This window comes from Glycine soja, chromosome 19 (genome assembly GCF_004193775.1).
Source record: "Glycine soja cultivar W05 chromosome 19, ASM419377v2, whole genome shotgun sequence".
Taxonomy (NCBI): Eukaryota; Viridiplantae; Streptophyta; class Magnoliopsida; order Fabales; family Fabaceae; genus Glycine; species Glycine soja.
The window spans coordinates 7,046,432-7,068,980 of record NC_041020.1 but is presented as its reverse complement, the minus strand read 5'-3'; the positions used below and the strand labels follow the sequence as shown (position 1 = coordinate 7,068,980).

Below are 22,549 nucleotides of genomic sequence, written 5' to 3'. Positions count from 1 at the left end.
TTCTAATTCTTGTGTAAGCAGACGTCAGTGTAAGTGTTGGAGTGTGAATTAACTGTACAAGAGTGAAGAGGTTAGTATTTCTGACAGAAAATCATGGAATGTGAACCTGAATGCTTCATAAAAACCTGTGAGTTGTGTGAACTTTAAACTGTTAGAGAACAATTGGTTCTAATTTCCTAGCTTTGCATGATTCTTGGATTGTTTGAATGCATGTATGATGTGGAGATAATCAAGGCCTTGTTTGTTATTTTATTACAACTACTTAGCGAAAAAAGTCATCTTGTGAATGAATGCATCCCTTGCACCTTTTTTTTAGCTTAATGTTAATTATTTGTCATTGGAACCCAAGCCTAATGAAATTGATATTGAATAACTACCCTTTCTTAGGCTATAGGCGAGTACTCATGAATCCAGACAGATTTGTCCCAAAATTAGGGTAGTGTTTTTGGGTGAATTTCTATTTGCAGGAAAATGAATAATCAACACAAGTTAAATTGAGTCACAATATATGATATTACTCCAGCCCAATATTAATGGCTATTTCTTTTTCATTAATATATATATATATATATATATATATATATATATATATATATATATATATATTTGTTATTTGAAGGATACAAGTTAGGGTAAACCATTATCAAAGAAAGTGGTTGTGCTGAAAAGAGTAAAACAATAAGGTTGGTGTAGTGAGAAAATTCTAAGTTGTGGTTTGTCAATAATTGGGGGAATGAATGTTCTCCTAGATCCTAAGCTTTGAAACCAAGAAAAACCATGATTTCTTTGTTAGCTCAGTCACGTTACAAGCCTAATAAAGTCCTTAGTGATCCACATTGTGCATGTATGATTGCATTGACTAAGATGATGTGCAAAGTTGAGAATTTTACTATTCAGTTGTTGTAATTGAACCACTTATAACCGAGGCACTTGTGGGATTGAGAGAAACATTAGCCTTGTGAGGAATGAAGCTTGGTGAATCATCCGTGTGACTTTTCATTCTTGCTAATTGATTCATCTCGAAGTGCATCCTTTTCATGCTCCTTTCAAGAACTTATGACAAATGTGAACTTGAGAATTGACCAATGAAGTTTTTGGAATATATGCAGTTATCTCATGTATTGTGATTGGTAAACTCTAAACTTTATATTAGTGTAATTAGTTACTTTTGCTTGAGGACAAACAAAGCTTTAAATTTGGGAGAGTTTGATAATTATTATGTATAGATATATTTTGGGATTAAATTATGTAGGAATTGTTAATTTTTCTTTCTTAACTCTCCCTTTTTATATGAATAATTGGAATTTTAACATCATTTAAATTTTTGTGTTGAAAGTGTTAAAAGCTTGTGAATTTATAATGCTCGGTGACTAATTGGCACAGAAAAACAAAGTAAAGCCCAAAGAAGCAAAAATTGAAGATCTGAAGTTGCTCGCTCAGTGTGTCTCAGGAGCCCAACGTGACGCAGTTGCTTAGCTGGCAACGTACGCTTAGCGCCAGGAAGTATGAAGAAGTCTGGAACGTGAAGGCGCACTTAGCGCGAGTTTATCGCCATACTCGTAAAGCATGACACTCGCGCTTAGCGTGAAGATTGCATGAAAACCAAGTCGATTTGCACCTATAAATGAAGGAGAGAGAAGAAGAAAAATACACAGAAATTCCAATAAAATATAATTTCTTATAGAAGGCAAAGAGAAGAAGGAGAAATAATCATTAAAAGTCATTCCTTACCTTCATTCCCTTTCTTATCTATCCCCTTTTATATTCATAATCCTTTTGCAATTGTAAGACTTCCTATGATATATTAAAAACTTATTGAATATATTAACCTAATGATACCTAAACATTAAAAATACGTTATTAAATATTTATAATATATATATATATATATATATATATATATATGAAACATTAATTATATTAAAATATTTATATTAACGTAGACATTTAAAAACATTAACATAAATATATTAAAGCATTCATCTAAGCATTAAAAATATTAACATAATTATATTAAAATATTAACGTAAAACATTAAACATAATCAAATTCAAAACATATGTTAACGTAAATATATTAGAATTTTAATGTAAACTTATTAATAATATGTATATACGTATATATTAATGTAAACGTTGAATATATATATATATATATATATATATATATATATATATATATATATATATATATATATATAATTATAAGAATAAGAACATGTTAAATATATTTGTATTGAATAAATAACAATAAATATAAATATATCCTTAGATAAAAAAATATAAGTATAATATAAATAAATAACAACCAAAAGATTATAAAAATTTATACGTATATCCTAAATGCATCTCAACGAAGTCATGGAAATCCATCAATGAGAAACAACACCTTGATTCTGAGTATTGCACCATCATCATGGAAAAAATATCCAATTTTTTTAAGGATTTCTACTCAACACAGAAACACGTAAATTTCATAAAACACAATCAATCCGTCAAACACCATCAATCTGTGATTTAAAACATAAGAACATAATTACATTTCATAAAATAACCCAAAATGACCCCAAAATTGATTCTCTAGAGATTCATACACATGTTCACTCTAATATTCAAATGTGAGTAACTCATCACTTACCTCGAAGTACTCACTCAAGTATTCTCCGTTAGCAATGATGATGTTTTTGATACTTTTTAGAGCTCCTCCTCCGGTTGCTCTATTAGGGTTCTTGTGTGTCAAAAGAAGAAAAAAAAATATCAAAATGTGTTTTTGTAAAAGCCGCTCGGGGTTAAAAGTTAATTTATATAGTGAGGGAATTGATGACCTAATCTTATTTTATTTATTTATTTAAAGGAAGTAAAGGGACGATTGTTCCAGTCACTTCTTTCATAAAGAAACAAAATGCGTCTTTCGATGAAGATCAACTTCTTTCATACTATGAACTTCATTTATTCTTCATAGGAATTTGATATACCCTAGGAGAGTGTTTTATGCATGAAAGCATCTTAGAGATATATTATTAAATGAAGGTCTTAAATGCGCTACTTAAATGCTATATCAGATTGTCTTATGGGTGGATCGTGTGAAAACTTTAGATGCACAAAGATAGATCATGATCTAATAGCATATCAAACATAACTTTTATCATTTATATTTATTTATATCTAATAAAAATAATTAGGAGTTCTGATTTGTCGGTAAGACATAAATGTCTTTTGACTTAATAACTATGTTTGGTAAAATCATTTCGGCTATCAACTAACTTTTCAACTTTCAACTACCTTTTTAAGTATATTTGTCAAACATATATTAAATTTCCTTTTTAATTTTTTCTGTTTAAGGTGACATTTATTTTATTTCTTTCTTTTTTATCCTTAAACATTACATAATGATTTTGTTCGGCAAAACTAGTTAGAAACTAGAAATTTAACTGGAAGTTGAAGAACTTACTTATTAAATTATAAGTGTTCATTAAAACTAATTGTTGAAATAATAAAATGTAAAATCATTATTTATTTTAAAAAAGTAATAAGGAAATTTGATAAATATATTAAGGATAAAAGAAAAGAAAATATACCAAGTTAAAAGTTATCATTTTAAAAAATAGTACTTCAAATAACGTTTAAAAAAAATACTAAAAGCATCTAATAAACTACTAAAAAAAATTTATTTATGGAATCATTAAACAAATTTTATAACTAATAAAAAAACTAAAAACTAACTGATATCTTGCAGAATAAAATTATAATCTTTATTTAGCCATACAAATTAGTCACATGATGAATCAATATTTTAGTTTTGAAATTGTAGGACACTTGGTATCAATTTTAGTGATTCAATGATGGCTGAGGCTGGCGTGCGAACCCTTCAATAACGAGTAGGGGTGAGAATAGGTCAGGCCGGTCTACAAGGGCCTACGACCTGACCTACATAAAGTCTGGCCTAAACTGAATTATTTAATTAAAAGGTTAGGCTCAGACTTTTTTAAAAGCCTATTAAATTAAATAAACCAGGCTTAGACTTGTTAAAAAGCCTTATAAGCATGATAGGCCGGCCTATATATATGTATATATATTTATATTATTTTTTGGTACCAATTTATACTTATATTATTTTTTGGGTATAATTAATTCTTTTTTTTGAAACCAACAGACTTTGATTACATAGTACTGCTCTATAACTTTCATTCCTATAATCAAATAACATTTTAATTATAATTTAGGTGTGAGTCATGTGCCCCTTTATATTACTCATTATTTTTATTGGCTTTTCCTATTCTGGTTAACGTTTCCTTTTCCATTAACTTTCCTATTACGTTCTTATCCCAAAGCAAACAAATATAAAAAGACTTTTAAAAAGGCTATCAGCCCAGACTAGACTTTTAAAAAGGCTAGACCGAGTCAAAATAAAAGGAATGTTGCTAGGTGCACCCAGCATTCTAAAAAAAGCCTTTGCTTGGTTTTCCTCTTACGGATCAAGTTGATCCGTAAGTTGATCCGGAAGTCTCTTTCGGATCAAGTTGATCCAAAAGAGGAAAAATAATTTTTTTTTAATTATACAAGATATTTAAAGATATTTATTTTATAATATAATTTATACATTTAAAGATATTTATTTTATTGATTATAATATAATTAAATATATTTATTTATTTTATTAATTATAATATATTTATAAATATTGATTTATTATAAATAATTAATGCTAATCGATCAATCATAATCATAATTCATGCTAATCAATCAATCATTCCATAAAAGAGTATAATCATAATTCATGCTAATAAATCATAATTCCCTAAAAGAGGATATATCTATATATAATTATAATTCATGCTAATTATGATTGAATTAGATTCAGTTTTCTCGAATATATCATCTTTTAGGGAATTATGATTGATTAGCATGATTGATTGATTAGCATGAATTATGATTATATATAGATATATCATCTTTTAGGGAATTATGATTGATTAACATGAATTATGATTATCATTGATTATTTATAATAAATCAATATTTATAAATATATTATAATTAATAAAATAAATAAATATATTTAATTATATTATAATTAATGAAATAAATATGTATAAATTATATTATAAAATAAATATCTTTAAATATCTTGTATAATTAACACAATTTTTATTTTTCTTCTTACGGATCAAGTTGATCCGGAAGAGACTTCCGGATCAACTTGATCTGAGGAAAATCAAGTAAGGACAATTTTGTCATTTTTTTAGAATGTTAGACTATAGGCCAGACTCATGCCTCAAAAATTAATCGTAGGTTAGACTCAAGCCTTTTAAAGCCTGACCTGACCTATTTTCACCCCTAACAGCCAGCGAGGCACGGTGTGAGATTGTGCTTTGGAAGGGGTTGCACGGTGCGAAAGTAATATTTCACAAATATTATCTACCGTCAGATTAATTTATTTAAAATCTAATGGTTGATAATTTTTCTTCTTTTTTCCTTTTTCTTTTGTTCTTTCCGAGTTTGATCCTCTCTCTCAGCTTTATGTTCATTGATGTTTGGTTGTGGTCATACCTCCACCACCTGTGCTAGCCAGTGCAATAATTAGATCGAGAAATACAACATGATACAGATCAAGAAAACCAACAACAAAAAAATAAGAAAAACTCTCATATTGAAAACGCCTTAACAAATAAAAAACGAGATTTGGATAATCGTGAAGAAGAAAGTCATGGGCAACGAACGTCCCTATTGAAATTGAAAAACGGTAACAAATCATCGACCTCCTACCACCAATCCTTACAGAGTCCCAACTAGATTTGGAAATAAGAAGAAAAAAATCCAAATCCATTGTTGGTGAAGGCGAGATGTGCAGAGGATAATAGATGAGGAAAAAGAGAAAGAAAAAACAAAAAAGAAAAAGAAAAAGAAAATTCTCAACCATTGATTCAATTTTTTAAAATATCTAAAGATCCCAATTAGTTTCTTACCGTGCTTACCTCGTATAACTTTCGTCTCGCACGGTGCCTCACTATTGAAGGATTTGCGCGCCAGCCTCGACCTCGACCTTCAATGATTCGCAGACAAATAAAGAACTAATGAGACCATTTTTAATAATAATAAAAATCACATGAGATAATGAGATATGTTTTTATAAATAAATAAGGAACAAAAAAGATTGACAAATTATATTTCAAAGAAATAAACATATTTTAACCCATCCTTATCTGTAGTATTTAAAGTGCAGTAGTGGGTTTAGTTGAGTTTTTCGCATCCTTAAAAATGAAAAGAAGCACTCACTCGTGAACCCCACGCAGTGTTCGATAATCAAATCTTCTTTCTTTTTCTTCCGCAGTCCCAACCTTCATGGATTCTCACTCACACATCATTGCTTGGTTTCTTCTCTTTCTCTCTCTTACACACGCACACACACACTATCACCATTTTTTCTCTCTTTTTCTGCACTGACTCACTCAAGTTTCTTCTTCACTTCATTTTCAGGGGCTCTGGTGAAGATGGTCAGCTAGGAATCGGAAGCAACGAAGAGAAAGAATGGGTCTGCCTCGTCAAAGCCCTCCAGCCCCACCGTATTCGCTCCGTCGTCGCCGGCAGCAGAAACTCCCTCGCCATCGCTGACGACGGCAAAGTATCTTCCTTTTTTTTTCTTCTATTTTTCTTATTCAATTCGTTCTTAAAAATCGTGGGTATCGCTCAAAATCTCATTTTTTTTTTGGTGGGGTGGTGGTTATTTTTTGCAGTTGTTCACTTGGGGTTGGAACCAAAGGGCCACACTTGGGCACCCTGCTGAGACCAAGTCTGAGAACAAGACTGAGAACACTCCCAGCCAGGTCAAGGCTCTTTCCAGTGTTAAAATTGTTCAGGTATTCATTCATTCATTCATTATCTTCAATTCATAATTGTTATACTTATTATACCTTTGCTGTTATGTTTGATGGTATACTTATTATGTGAGTATTGATGATTTTGATGATTCACTTGTGTTATTTGTTGTTGTGTTAGGCGGCTATTGGGGGGTGGCACTGTTTGGCCGTTGATGATCAGGGCAGAGCTTATGCTTGGGGTATTGCTCATTTCACTCCACAGTCCACACCGTCATCCTTTTTTGCTTCTCTTTCTCTATTACAAATTTTTATGATTATTAGAATTGGCATAGTCCAAAGTGGCGATGTCATTAAACATAATAAAGTGTCTTCTCATTTTTCGCTTTGAATGCCATATGCCCTTCTTTTATGCCCTTCTTTCATTTTCTCTTTTGTACTCTATAATGTTTTGCATGCTTATTAGTTGAATGACCTTTTGGACAAAATTGGTTGCAATACATAATTTAAAGAATGAGATAAGTGCCATAAATCAAGGTTTTAAATTGCAACTGTGGTCGCGGTTTTGTTGCAATCTTTGATGTAGCGGGAAATTTTGGACAATTGTGGGTGATGTGGGCGCAATTGAAGTCGAATTGAGGTCACAGAAACTCTGAAAACCTTGATGTTGTGGCCAGAATCACGACCAGTGACCATTTTTTGAAACATTGCTCATAATATTTATAGTTATAAAGTTCTCTCAAAATCAGTGTCATAATATAGTTACTGCATACTAGATTCTCTTTAAAGAAAATCTTGTAAGTGATGAACTTCTTCTCACCCTTACGAATTGCATACCTGTACCATTTACTTGATAACTATCGATCTATGTTAAGATACAAATTTGAAGATTGGGTGGAATGCTATATTTTGTTTGTTTCTTTTAGCTCTCCAAAATTCCATAAAGAGTGTTGATGTATGTATTGTCAAACTTCTAAGAGCAAACATAATTGATGTCAGGTGGAAATGAATACGGGCAGTGTGGCGAAGAACCCGAGCGCAAGGATGGCACTGGTAGACCTTTAAGGAGAGATATAGAGATCCCTCAGCGCTGTGCTCCTAAGCTTGTTGTTCGGCAGGTAGTTTATGTATTCCATTGCCATGCATGCTATGATGGAACAAAGATGATTTGCCTTTGTTTTGTTTCTGTGCCAATCTTTAATGTTAGATGCATATTTCTTTTCTTCAAATCATTAGTTTTTAATGTAACTACAATTCCTATGTAAGTCTTCATCTACCTTTAATTATTGGATCATCATCCTTTTGGTGAACTCTAAGTGAAACCATAAAAAAAGGAATTCGATGTGAATGGAATTTTCAAGATTGTCCTTGACAGGACATTATGGCTGCTTTTAATCCTTGTAACTTTGTTGTTGTTATTATAGAATTCCATTGAAATTTGTAAATTTAGTAGAACATCGGACTTGCCAATGATTTAGTTTCCAGATGTTTAAGTTGCTTTTACTCATTTATTAGAAGTTATCACAGGGAAAAAGTACTGTATTTATATTTCACAACTGAAGATCAAATTACAGCTTCTGATATGCTGGAAAGCAAAGGATACATCTGAGATTTTTTTGCTTACTGATACATGCAAGGCCCTGTGAGGCATGTTCAAACTAAAATGGGTTAAGCTCCAATAAGCAATATACCTCTAAATCTATAATTTTTCTAGTTGACCCATTCTTAATAATTTTTATTTTAAATACTTAATTTGAGTACTTTTTAGGTTAAATTTATGAGATGTGCTCTACCCATAGGTAGGGTTAGTTTTTCATTTTAGTTATGTATGTGGTGCCTCTGCAGGGCATGTAATTAGTATTGATGTTACGACCTTAACCACTGTAGCATTACTCAATAAATTGAATTTGATTCTTTTCTGTTAATTAATTGTGCAATAAATACATTCCTACAGTGTTTGGGTTTGTGTAGGAACTCCACATCTCTATTGTTATAAATATATCATCTGCATATTTGATACCATGGTTTTTACTTTGTTTGATATTTTTCTAATTGCTTGTGCAGGTTGCTGCAGGAGGAACTCACTCAGTGGTACTTACACGAGAAGGGCATGTTTGGACATGGGGTCAGCCATGGCCGCCTGGTGACATGTAATTTTCATTTTGGGTTAATAGAATAAATTTATTGAGATTAAGGGAATGAATTGCAAAGAAAAAACTTCCTCCTATACAGAGAACAAAACAGAAAACAACCATGGAAAAAGTCAAAGTCAACATGATAAAACTTCCCAATCACTAAATGTATCTGTTAGTAAAAACTCATTAAAAGGATCATGTGCTTCACAGCAAATAGATGGCAAAAACACCTAATCTTTCCCAAATCAAGTGATGTGTCAAAGAAGCCTCCTTAAGGATACTTGAATTCTGTTACAACCAAACGCTCCAAATTGTAGTGTAGATTGCACTTTGCCACAAAAATTTGGCATCTCTGCTTCTACCTAAAAAAATAAAATAGTGAAGCTTGATCCATTATTTTCATCTTCGTTGTCTTCCTTATAATACTGCATTGCATTATCTTAATATGAACTTTATTTACTTATTAAGATGTTTTTCTGCCTTTTAGGTAACTAAAAAGTTTCTACTTTATGCTAACTTCTATGTTTTTGCTTTATCGTATAGAAAACAGATTTCAGTCCCTGTTCGGGTTCAAGGTCTTGAAAATGTGAGGCTCATTGCTGTTGGAGCATTTCATAATTTGGCTCTTCAAGAGGATGGAACTTTATGGGCATGGGGTAATAATGAATATGGACAACTTGGAACTGGAGATACTCAGCCTAGATCACAACCTATTCGTGTTCAAGGACTTTCTGATCTTACCTTGGTTTGTATCTCATTCTCTGAAATCAACTTGTTAATTTCCTCTTCTGTGTCAGCAGACAGGATGATATATTTTGCCATATGTACAAACTGGTGCATATTTCTGCCTGAACCAAGAATATGAAATTCCAAACTGGTTTTTGGAACTCAATTCTTGATTTTTGTAGCAAGTGATGCAATGGGTCGATTCTTTGTGATGCCCTAGCAAAAGAAAGTAAAGTAATTTATCTAGAGTTTTGTTCATAGAAAGCTGTGTGACCTTCATAACAGTGAAGGAAATTCCATGTCTACTCACTAACACATAAAAACAAGGAAGTATGCATATAAGAATTCATTCAATATAGTTTACTATGGATTTGTGCAAAAAAAATAAAGTTATAATGTTAAGAACTGGTTCTTATATGGTTCTTACACATGTAAGAACTGTCTGACTCCAATGGCAAAAAAATGTAAGAACTGGTTCTTAATTTAAGAATCAAAATAAGAACCTGTGGTGGAGATGGTCTCAAAATTTAAGAGAATGAGATTTGTATATTGCATTTTAGAATATTACAAAAGCCACTGAGATCTCTTACAAGAGCAATATTTATACTGTTGAGATTCAGTTGTAACTGAAATCTAACTAAAGCTAACTGTCAACTAACTACAGTAGTAAACTAATCAGAGTTAGTTACTCATATACACTTACAGCATCTTTTCTATTTTACATTAGGTTTATGGGGTTATTTCTCAGGGTAGGGGTTGAGGATCATTAAGTATCTGTACCCTTCAAAACTTTGAATCTTTGATTATATTTGAATTATCTAATTTCTTTTATTAAATCTGTTTGGAACTCCAGGTAGATATTGCAGCTGGTGGATGGCATTCTACTGCATTGACAGATGAAGGAGAGGTACTCTTTTCCTTTTTTATGTGTGTAGAATCTATTAGGTTTAAATTTTAATTTCAAGATATCCTTGTAAAATATTTGAAGTCTGTGTTTAACTCTATATGCTTAAATTTTTTATTTTCTTGTTTCTTCTTAAAATAGTTGTTATAGTAGGAAACCATATCTACATTATTATTTTTGGAAACAGATTTTGCATTAAAGAATTAGCTGCTTGGTAAACATTTCCTATTTTAGTTTTTCTTTTTCTTTTTCTTTTTTTTTCAACGAGATGCAAATTATCTATGCATATGAGTTTCAGCATAGTTGTCATAAAGCCAACAGCAAATAGTAATATCTTGGATCTCCTATTGCTAGAGTTAACTAATCCACCCATGTTTTGTAGCATGTTACTGGAACACCATTCAATTGGAGTGCAAAAAATAAATATAAATAAAATATGGATGTGAGTGAATATAAAATAAATGGTTGTGATTTTCAGTTTTGGTGGCCACTGACCAACTATCAAGCCAGATGATTAGTTTGCAAATTTAAGTAACTGTAAGTATAATCTAAAGGAGACAGAGATGTAAGTAGTGTAAGTGAATGCAGATAAGCAATATAGAATATGCTTAGGACATTCATTTGATTTCATAGTGCCAAAGATTCTCAGTGGATTTATGGCCTTGTTTGTTAGACCTCATGGGGAAAATCAAGGCCAATTGATTAATAGGCCAGATCCAAGGCCTAGAGAATCTGGAAGGTATATGCCAGAAGAGAAAGGGCAAAATGGGAGAGTCTTGAAGGAGTTTACTGATTTGGCAAAAGTGGTAGTCACATTTAGGTAAACAGTTGTTAGCAGAGAGTGGAGAAGGAAGGAGGGGATCATTATTCTATTGGTATTAGTTAGGGTTGGCAAACGGATGGATTGGATAAATTTTTAGTCAAATTATAATGGATGGATTAAGAATAATCCGTTAATCCATTTTGATTTAATAAAATTTCATTTGAAAAATCCAATCCATATGGATGGATTATGGATATCCAATTCATCCATAAAAAATTATTTAAAAAAATTATATTTAAATTTATAATAAATCATTTAATTATTTAATACTCTCTATTAGGTGTGGCAAAATTATTTATTTATCCATGATCCATCCATGTAAAATCCAATCCATCCAATTGTTAAGATAAAAAAGGTTTGGATCTGATTGGGTTGGATCATATAATAAAATGGATGAATAACAATCCATCCTCTAATTAACATTATATCCTCTTTCATGATGATATTATTTTCTATATATATCCCTGACCCCCTTTAGTTACCAATTTTTATTTGACTAATATTTTATCCTTTTATTAGATTTTTAATGCAATTTATTTTTATAATATAAATATTGGACCTGATAAATCCAATTTCAAACCAAATCAGTTCACGATTGTGATTAAATATTTCCAATGGATCATCTAATTAACATTTAATGGATCAAAATCAATCCAACATATTTTTTTCATATTTAATTCTCTCTCTCTCTCTCTCTCTCTCTCCACTCTCTTCGAACTAAGCTATCCCAATTGTGAACAAATTGGTTTGGTTTGAAATCAGATTTATTGGTCCAATATATATATATATATATTGTATTAGTGAAATAAAAATTATGAAAGAGGATATAATTGAAAATCTTATAAAAGGATAAAATATTAGTGAAATAAAAATTGGTAACTATAGGGGGTCGGACATATATATAGAAAATAATAACATTATGAAAGAGGATATAGTGTAATATGTTACTGTAAATTATTATAATATTAAAAAAAAAATAAAAAACATATTGAATGGGTACATAATGTTGTTATTTTCTATATTTGTCCCTGTTCCTATAGTTGCCAATTTTTATCTGAGTAATATTATTTTTTTAGATTTTTAATATAATTTTATAATAAAGATATTGGACCTGAGATCCAATTCCAAACTGAACCAATTCATTCATGATTGTGGTAGTTTGGATGGAGAGAGTATTAAAAAAATTAAATATGAAAATAATATGTTGGATTGATTGTGGTCCATGGAGTGTTAATTAGATGATTCATTGTGTTAAATTTAGTGAACTACATTATTGAAGGGTTTGAGATACACATTACATTAGAGAAGTGCTGAGTTACTTCACTCAGCCACGCATTGTATATATCTATATAAAACAGAAAGAGTGCAATAAGAAAGAAGAACAGACAGGTTCAGACTAGGGAACCTGGGCTTTTCAGAATACACACTAAAAACAACCTTTTCTACACCTGTCATGACTACTCTTACAAATATACAACTAGCTTATATTCTAACACATTGAATTTGAAAATAAAAGAAAATGAATTGTTACTCATCCATTTAATTATACGATCTATCCAATCCAAGTCTTTTTATTTTTTATTTTAACAACTGGATGGGATTATTTTTCCACTCTTAGTATCAGTTTTCGGCTATGAAGCTTGGACAGAGAATTTTATCTCTCTGAAACTGTAGGCTCTGGGTTGTAAAGGAGTAGGAGGGTCATACCTTTTAGTAGTCCTTTTCTGTTTCTTTGTTGATATTTAATACTTTATTTCCATCTGTCTGGTTTTCGGTTTGTATTATTTTCCAGTGATTTGGCTATAATGTTATCTTTGTTCTGAAATTTATATCAGGTATATGGCTGGGGAAGGGGGGAGCATGGCAGGCTTGGATTTGGTGATAGTGACAAGAGCAGTAAAATGGTACCCCAGAAGGTTCAACTTTTAGCTGGAGAAGATATTGTTCAGGTATTCTCTTTTACTTTCTACTCTTTATCAATTTAACCAAAGTATGGAGCATCAGTGTCATGGCTGGGTAACAACATCAATTATCACTTTCTAGCCTTTAATCTCACTTTGGCATCATTGATTCTCCAAAATGAAGAACCAAAATATCCAAAACCAGGGAAAGAAATACCACCCTTGTGGAGAATATAATTCAACATATTTCACATATGAACCTTTTTGACATTCATATTGTTGTTTGCTTCATATCTCTATACCAATCATGACATCTAACAGGAACTTTTAAAAATATTAAGAAAAGTGTAGCCTAAAGTTAATAATTTTTTGAGATGAGGATATGTGGTTTGTGGTTCAGGTGTCCTGTGGAGGTACTCACTCAGTTGCATTAACCCGGGACGGGCACATGTTTTCTGTAAGTATTTTCTTTGCCATATTTGTTGTCTTTTCTGTGATTTGGTCGAATGATAGAATCCTTCAAAACATTGAAGATATTGATTATTATCAGCACCCATTGGCCAATATTATATTGGCCTTTCTCTGAGTCAATCATACATAGGTGTTTTCTGAAACACTATCTCTGGAAGCAATTTTTGCCATCTCTAAATGATTTCATTTGACTTGAACATGTTTTTGGTCACTGAAAATATAATAGTTTGCACTGTCACCGAATCACATTTGATCATGTAAGGTAAGTTTGTTGTCTTTTATAATAACCACTTTAAAAATTGTACTTGGAGTGATTTCCAATTGGTTGATAGTACAAAAATTTATAGTTTTTAATGGCTACGCACTATTAGTGTAAAGTAATTATACACTATTAACCAATCAAAAATCACTGTTGATATGACTTTTAAGATAGTTATTATAGAACTTAACAAACTTGTCATATTTGAGTATTTGTGATTGAATGATAGTTTAAAATTGCTTTACACTCTCAATGTGTAACCTATTTTCTCAAACCTTTATATTGACTGAGAGTGCATGAAAATTAAACAAATGAGTTTTATGTTGTAATAATCTCTACCTATGAAGCATGGACACTGCTCATCATTGGGGCGTCTGCAAGTCTAGCACGTGTCCGACTGTGACACCAATACGACATGTCTCCGACACTCAGCTCCGGTGTCAGATTAAATAATGTTTTTGCGGCTCTGACACTTAAAGACACCGCTTTGACATGACTTCAGCCACAAAGGGACATGGCTTCAGTGTATAAAAATTTTATTTTGAAATTTTTAAAAGACAAATCTCAAATTTAGAAACTAGAAAGACAGAAACTTATCACATATGGCTCTCTATTTCTCCTAATTTCCTCTTGGCTGGAATAAAACCCTTTTGATTTTGGCTGCCCACTGTTGCACTGACTTCTCAGTTCTCTCAACTCTTCTTGCTAATCGAGAGTTTATGACTTCCATATTTCCCAGACTTCCCGCTCTCTTCATTTCTCATTCCCGACTTACATACTTCCTTTGCTTTCAAAAGGAGTGGCTAACTCTGTTTTTTATTTCACATATGGAAACCGATGGTGTATGATATTAATTTACTTCTTGTTATGTGCGTGTCATATTAATATTGAGTTTATGTATGTGTAATAGATTGACGGCAAAATGCCATATAAGTCATCACTGTCACTTTTTGTTTTTTAGATGGATGGATGGACTAGATCCCTTTTATTTTAACTTGAGGGAACATTGAGCCCAAATTGTGAATGGTGTCTGTTTTCAAGTGTATTTTTTTTTACTCATTATAATATGAAAATGCTATATTTGAATATATATATATATATATATATATATATATATATATATATATATATATATATTTATTTATTTATTTGTGTTGGGGTGTCCTATATTTTGGACATTATAGGTGTCACAGTATCCGTCTCCGAGCTTCATAGATCCCTACATTTAACAATAGTATGCATTTAGTGCCTTTGTAATTTTTTAGGACTAAACTTGTAAAACTTGAGTAGAGGCTAATTTAAAACAGAAATAACTCAATACTTTCATAGAACAAAAATATATTTAGGTCATCTAATTCTATTATTTATGTGCTTGACTATTTGCAGTTTGGTAGAGGTGACCATGGACGTCTTGGATATGGTAGGAAAGTCACCACTGGTCAACCAATGGAGGTACCTATAGACCTCCCTCCCCCACAGGATCCCAGTGGCACTGCAACTGAGGGACATTGGATAGCTAAACTAGTTGCTTGTGGTGGCCGGCATACCCTGGCAATAGTAGAATGGAAATCAAATGAATCTTAAAATTGACTCAAATTCTAAATAAAACAGAAACTGGAAAGTGGATGAGGCTAATGACTGATTTGGAACTCAATTCAGGTGCTGGAATTTCACTCGTTCTGCATGATATGATCTTGCCTTTGTATAATCATGCATATGGCACAAGCATAAAATTCATCAATATAGTAACGGGGTTTGGTTTTGGATGGTCTTAATTTGCATATTCATGCAGGCGATTTTTTTTTTATTCGTAGGAATTGAAGACTGTTAAAAAAATTTACAATAATTCACGTATTTTGTTCAATCACCTGAGTTAAATTTTGACTCATGTAGAAAATGTTTAGTGAGAAAAAAAATATTCAGAAATTGGTGATTCTAGGTAATCATAAATCATGGATATCATAAATTTAGGAAATAGTTAAAATCTGTTTGGATAATTATACATATTTTGAAGTATGCTTACACGTATATCCTAGGAATTATAAGATTTTGATATTTGGCTTCAATAGAATTTTCTTTACAAGTGTTTATTTTTCTCTCTTTAGAAATATCTTTTTAGTTAAATAATTTCATTAATACTTCATTTTAAAATGTTTAATATCTTTTATTACCATTAGAGAATTTTTATTATTTTTAAAACAAGAAAAATTTATGAAACAAGGGTGCATCCTTGCTCAAACGTATTTTCTGAATGTAATAGAGAAATTAAATTTATTGTTAATAAAACTTTTAAATACGTTAATAAACTTACCTTTAAATAGATTAACAAAATTATATTTTTAGGTTGTCAGAATCTAATTTTTAAATAAGCAAATTAATTATTCTTAAATAATGTGATAAAAAAAATTAATATAATAATATTATTTATATCGAAGAAAATTAAATTTAAACAACTTTGAATGATTTGAAATATATGACTTTTGAATCAAAATAGTTATAAAAAGAAATGCGTAGGGGTATTGGTGAGTTAATTTGGATTGGTTTTGGTCAAATTTATGATTTAATTCAATCAAATTTGATAGATTTGGTTCGATATGATTTTTTTTTTGAAATTCAACTTAATCCAACTCATTCATGAACAAACATTCAATATAATTAACACAATATTATCAAATGTTTGAAAGTAGTAAAATTGATTCATTTAATACTATCAACATAATATTCTAAAATAGACTAATACAAATTAAAATAAAATATTCTTTAATCAGATTTATTATAATAATTTGAATCACAATTATTTTTTACAAATTATTTTCTTACAACCAGATTTGTTGTAACCAGATTTGTTAAAATATAATCCATTAATATTATAAACATGACAAAAAAATAAATATGAAAAAATTGTGAAACAAATATCAATGTACCTTAAGAAGTTCCAAGTCCCAACACTTTGAGTCTCAATATTACTGGTATTTTAAGCCAAATCAAACAACTCTATAAATTTTGATCAATTTTGTTTAGTTTGGCTCGATTTTGATCGGATCTATAAATCTAAACTCGAGATCCAACCTGTACATAAATGATTTTGATAATTTCAATTCGATTTTGATAATTTTGGATCGATTTTGACCTAAATACATAAATGACCCAATCTAAACTATTCAGATCGGTTTGAATCAACTCAGAGCGAATGACCCATAACATTGAACACTCTAAATACGTGAACCCAACTTATTTAATGCATGAGTCTCTTGCGAGTAATGCTAGGTGCACCCAACACTTAAGGGGAAAAGACATATGTACCCCTGGCTTAATTATTTTAAAAAAACTGTTCATTCTCCTCTCTCTCCCTTCCAATCCTGCGTTCCACTTCTTCCTTGCTGTTTTTTCTTCTTCCTTGTCACTGAATTCTCCTCCCTCCCGCGTTTTGCTTCTTCTTCCTCACCTTAGCTGTCATCAGCGCAGCCCATTTCTTCAACCATGGTCGTCATTAGGCGCAACCTATTTGTTCCGCATCTTCGTCTTCTTCGTTGGCGTATCGTTGTGCGACCGCACCGTCGTGGGTGTTGACCATCCCAGCCAAGTTGACGGTGGTGTTGCTGCCTCCGCGCGTCGGCATTGTCGAGGTAAGCATCGTTACGCTGAGTTCGCCGGCGTGGTTTGCAACAGTGGCAGTTACGGATCAAGGTGATCCGTAAGCTTTGTATACGCACTTTCCAGATCAAGTTGATTCGTAAGCTTCTTCCGGATCAACATGATTCGGGAAAGCTTACGGATCAACTTGATCCGGAAAGTGTGTAAACAAAGTTTCCAGATCAAGTTGATCCGTAAGCTTCTTTCGGATCAACATGATCCGGAAAAGCTTACGGATCAACTTGATCTGGAAAATGTGTATTTATATATTAATTTATATTAACAATCAATCTTAATTTTTTAAAAATGCTAAATATTAGATGAATTGTGAGAAAATTGAAATTTATTTATTAATTTATATTAACAATCAATGTTAATTTTTTAAAAATGCTAAATATTAGATAAATTGTGAGAAAATTGAAATTTATTTAGTAGTTAGAAAAAACCATTAAGAAAAAAAATTGGCTCATTTTAAAATTTAAATTTAATTATTAGTTAGAAAAAAACCATTAAGAAAAGCCTCTGGTTATAGACATTTGATAAAAAGCCTTATGATGAGTAGTTAGAATGGTTTAGAATGGTTAAGAAAAGCCTTGGCTCATTTTGGTAATGCATCCACCTCTTGATTATAGACATTTGATAAAATAGTTATTTGATAAATTTTAATTCATTATTTTTAAAAATAATTACATGTCATAAAGAATAATATGTTAGCCCTTTTAATTATGAAGTTATACCAAGCAATTTCTTGTTAGAGTATACTTAACTTTGTTTTTTTTTTTTTGTAATATTTAGCGTTTTTTGAAAATATAAGATTGAACGTGAACTTTACGGATCAAGTTGATCCGTAAGGTTGTTTAGGATCATGTTGATCTGAAAGAACCTTACGGATCAACTTGATCCGTAAGATGTGTAGACATTTTCCGGATCAACTTGATCCGTAAGCTTTTCCTAATCATGTTGATCCAGAAAAGCTTACAGATCAACTTGATTCGGAAATTTTGTTACACATTTTCCGGATCAAGTTGATCCGTAAGCTTTTCTGGATCATGTTGATCCGGAAGGAGATTACGGATCAACTTGATCCGTAACTTGTCTGAATCTGCATTTTAAAAATTGCTAACTCTGAATTTTGTGTGTTTTTGTTTCTGAAATTTGCAGCTTACTTCATCAAGACTATTTCTTTGTCACAAGGTGTTCGTTTGAACTCTGAACAACGTGAGTAGTTGATATATTTGATGAATTTGTTTTTGAACGTTTAGTATTACTTTGGTAGAAGAGTAAATATTGCCTATAATTTGGATCATTCTTATTAGATTGTTGTCACAATTTGTTTTGACCTTAGTCACAATTTGGTTGTAAATAATGAGATGTTGACATATAGATAAATAACATAGATTGATTAGCATGAATTATGATTATATATAGATATATCCTCTTTCAGGAAATTATCCAAATAATATATATTGATTACCATGAATTATGATTATATTGAGATGTTGACAATTTTCTTCATTTAAAAAATTCCAAAAGATACCTAGTGCTTGTATGAAATTATCCAAATATTCCAAACCATATATTGCTACTAAAATTAGTCTCATTATTACAAAGATAAAAATCACAACTTGAGAGAGCTGAAGTCAAGTAGGGCAACTTCTTAGCAGATGTTATAGCAAACTCAAGCCTTGTTTGATTCTGCAACTATCTACAACAAGACATGGCAAACTTCAATTCTTGAGAAAGTTCTAGAGTGTGAGAAGCAGCCCAAAAATTCATACCAACATTTTCCTATAGATGTTAACTTATGTACCTCTTCATTCTTGCCCTTGCCTCTAGTGAAGAACTTATAACCGCTATATAAGAGTACCAGAAACATAAACATTTCAGTTATAAAAATATTACCTTCTTGAATATGCAGATGTAGAACAAGAGCAGGTAGGGCATGCTTTAAGACTAAAAATTATAGATATGGATACTCATGTTCTTGTGTGGCTTGTTATGACTCCCAATAGCCACTACTTCAATCAAATATAAATTTCATTGCAGAAAAAAGTCAATACCTCAAGATATAAACAAGCAATTTGGACACATTTTGACAACCTGAATGCATCATCAATCACCCTGATAAAGTAAATGAAAGTACAAATAAGTAAAAGAGAGACATTTTACATTTTGGCTGAATTATAATCACAATAGTTTACACAAGAAAATAAATATGGGAGGTAAGTAATTATGAGACCTCATTCCTGAATCAAGGTCAATACCACTAAGCATTTGAGCTGCTTTTGACCATTGTTTCTCAGATTCATAAAGCTCAGCAAGTTTCTCTCTAATAACTAAAACATATGATAAAACAACAAGTGACCATTAGAGTAATTGAATTGAGTCAACCAAATGCAAGAGGAAGGAAAAATTTATACTTAAACATGCATTGGGTGATAGTGCTTTGCTGTCCCAAAACTTAGGGGAGAGCAGAGGAGGATTCTACTAGTTGAGGTTAAGCTTGTATCTTTCCAAAAGGGCTATAATGTTGCCAATACGATAATGACTCAGTAGTCAGCATCAAAATATGGTCAATCTGAATATCCTGAAATAGCATATGAGAAAGTTTCTAAAATCCTAAAGTGACTTAACCATGCTTTCAATGATTTTAATCACTCACTTAACCATGCTTTCAATGATTTTAATGATTCTCATTTGTCATTTGGCTTTGGTGGGTTTGTGAGACTCACGCATGTCAACTTGTCTGATTCTAACTTTGAAGGGGATATTGCTTCCCAAATCTCTCATCTTTCGAAATCAGTGTCACTTATAAGCAATGCATATATCTTAATTTCAAAGTGAATATCCTTTTTCTACCAAGTAGTGCCTGAGAAAACATAATGTCTATATGCGTTAGACCAATGAAATTTGAGAGAATGAAATCAGTGATGGAATTTGTGGTACTCATTTGCAGATCATGGTTAGGACTAGAGGATTAGGTCGTGCCTTAGGTCACGTTACTGGCAGCGGTGTGGGCCGAGGAGATCGTGATGATTTCGATGATGCTCCGAAGCGTCGACGTCCTACCGCATCCGCACGGAGGCAGTGAGTCCCTGTGACTGCGGCGCACGATGAGTCAGTGGTCCCTGCGCCAGATGTTCAGGCTGACGTATTTCTGGATGACCCGATGGCACCAACTGATGTAGAGGACATTGTGGCAGACATTCCTGCTGAGGATGAGCATGAGGGATTTCCGGGTGGTCCGAGCAACCCATCTGTGCTGACCCAGTATGTGAATCACGTTGCTTGCAACGTATGGACATGAAAGGTATTTATAATATTTATTTTTAGTTACTTGTAAATTATACTTTATGATTGAAATTAGTTTTCCTTTCAATGATGATTTTAACGAATTTTGCGTTCCTTTATACTTCAATTTAGGAGTGTCCTGAGTTGAAGTTATCCTCTCACGGGAGGAAGGTCCATAGTTTAGGCAGGTCTGTCCTTGCCATTGAGGGACTAGTTGCTGGGACAGGACTAAGTTCTTTGATCGCGTGTTCGGTAGACACCGGCGATCGGGGACTTTTGTCCTCGTTTGTCGAGCGGTGGCATTGGGAGACGTCTAGTGTCCATCTCCCGGTGGGAGAGCTCACGATCACGTTGGACGACGTCTCCTCGCTTCTCCATCTGCCCGTGGTTGGCGACTTGCACTCCTTTCAGCCCTTGCACGTGGATGATACGGTTCAGATGCTGGTGGACATATTGATGGTCTCTGCAGAGTCTACCAGGACTGAGACAGCCCAGTGTCGTGGACTGTACGTACGCCTGCAATGGGTACGTGATATATATGAGCGCTAATGCCAGACAGGTCATTAGACAGTTGCGGCTCGCGCATATCTTCTTCATCTTCTGGGTTGCACTCTGTTTGCTAACAAGAGTGCAACCAATGTGCATGTTGTGTACTTGGAGGCCCTTCGTGACCTCAGTCAGACCGGGAGGTACGCCTGGGGAGTGGCTGCTCTGGTGCACATGTACGACCAGCTGAACGATGCCTCTATCAGCAGCAGCCGACAGCTTGGCGGTTACATCACACTGCTGTAGGTAACAAATATGTTTTTCATTCGTTGAGGTTCAACAATATTCAACTTTAAATTTTGTTAGACTTTCATTATTAATGTTTATCATTTTGATGTTACATTTGTAGTGTTGGATTTTCGAGCACTTTCCCTCAGTCGCAGAGTCCATTGCTGATCAGGAATATGACGAGGATTCCCTACGTGCGTGTAGATGGATTGCGACGAAGAAGACCGTGAAGAGCATACGTACACTAGCGTACAGGGAGCTCCTGGATTGACTTCGGATTCCGGATGTCTGTTGGATCCCGTATGGGGAGCACCGATCGGTCTGAGACTTCCATGTGATATCATGTTATTTCGGTTTCCTGCGCTGGGGGCCTGTTGCTGTTTATTATCGACCAGAGAGGGTCGTGCGGCAGTTTGGATACACGCAGACCATTCCTGCTCCGCCTGTCGATTCATAGGTGTCGTATGATGATATACACGACAGGTGGATGCACTACTCGGATCATATCGTTCTAGCAGGTGAGGTGTGCGCTGTGCCAGGTTAGTGTGCCAGTGACTAAATGGACTGGTTCTTCCGCATCTCGCATCTCGCATCCTTTCATGACACCAGACCATGCATTAGATCCTCTGCCAGATGGTCATGCCCCGCAGCCCCGAGTCGTCCCTTAGGCCCCACAGACGGATATCTCTCACGTACTGGAGCCAGGAGCACTGTCGACATCTGCGAGGCCCACTGTGGAGGAGCCTAGACATGCAGTGGTAAATAATACTAATAATTTATGTCATTTACATTAATATTTGCATAATAATTTGTGTAAT

The 22,549-nt window shown here is 32.8% G+C and overlaps 1 protein-coding gene across 1 annotated transcript; it reads left to right on the top strand.

Moving 5' to 3' along the window:
• Positions 1–6,210: 6,210 nt before the first annotated feature.
• On the top strand, positions 6,211–15,808 carry LOC114400374 (ultraviolet-B receptor UVR8-like). Its single transcript, XM_028362809.1, has 11 exons — positions 6,211–6,370; positions 6,477–6,621; positions 6,734–6,856; positions 6,996–7,056; positions 7,814–7,932; positions 8,879–8,964; positions 9,493–9,694; positions 10,529–10,582; positions 13,238–13,351; positions 13,704–13,760; positions 15,420–15,808. Exons 1-11 carry the CDS (start codon positions 6,342–6,344, stop codon positions 15,615–15,617), a joined length of 1,188 nt encoding a protein of 395 aa, XP_028218610.1. The 5' UTR covers positions 6,211–6,341; the 3' UTR covers positions 15,618–15,808.
• The last annotated feature ends 6,741 nt before the right edge of the window (positions 15,809–22,549 follow it).

What these genes read in the sequence shown, in the direction of transcription:
- LOC114400374 (XM_028362809.1), top strand. Translation starts at nt 6,342, where the DNA reads ATGGATTCTCACTCACACATCATTGCTTG. An exon ending in CACTCACACATCATTGCTTG is followed by an intron (nt 6,371 to 6,476) that starts GTTTCTTCTCTT and finishes CTTCATTTTCAG; the next exon opens with GGGCTCTGGTGAAGATGGTC. An exon ending in CCATGGCCGCCTGGTGACAT is followed by an intron (nt 8,965 to 9,492) that starts GTAATTTTCATT and finishes TTTATCGTATAG; the next exon opens with AAAACAGATTTCAGTCCCTG.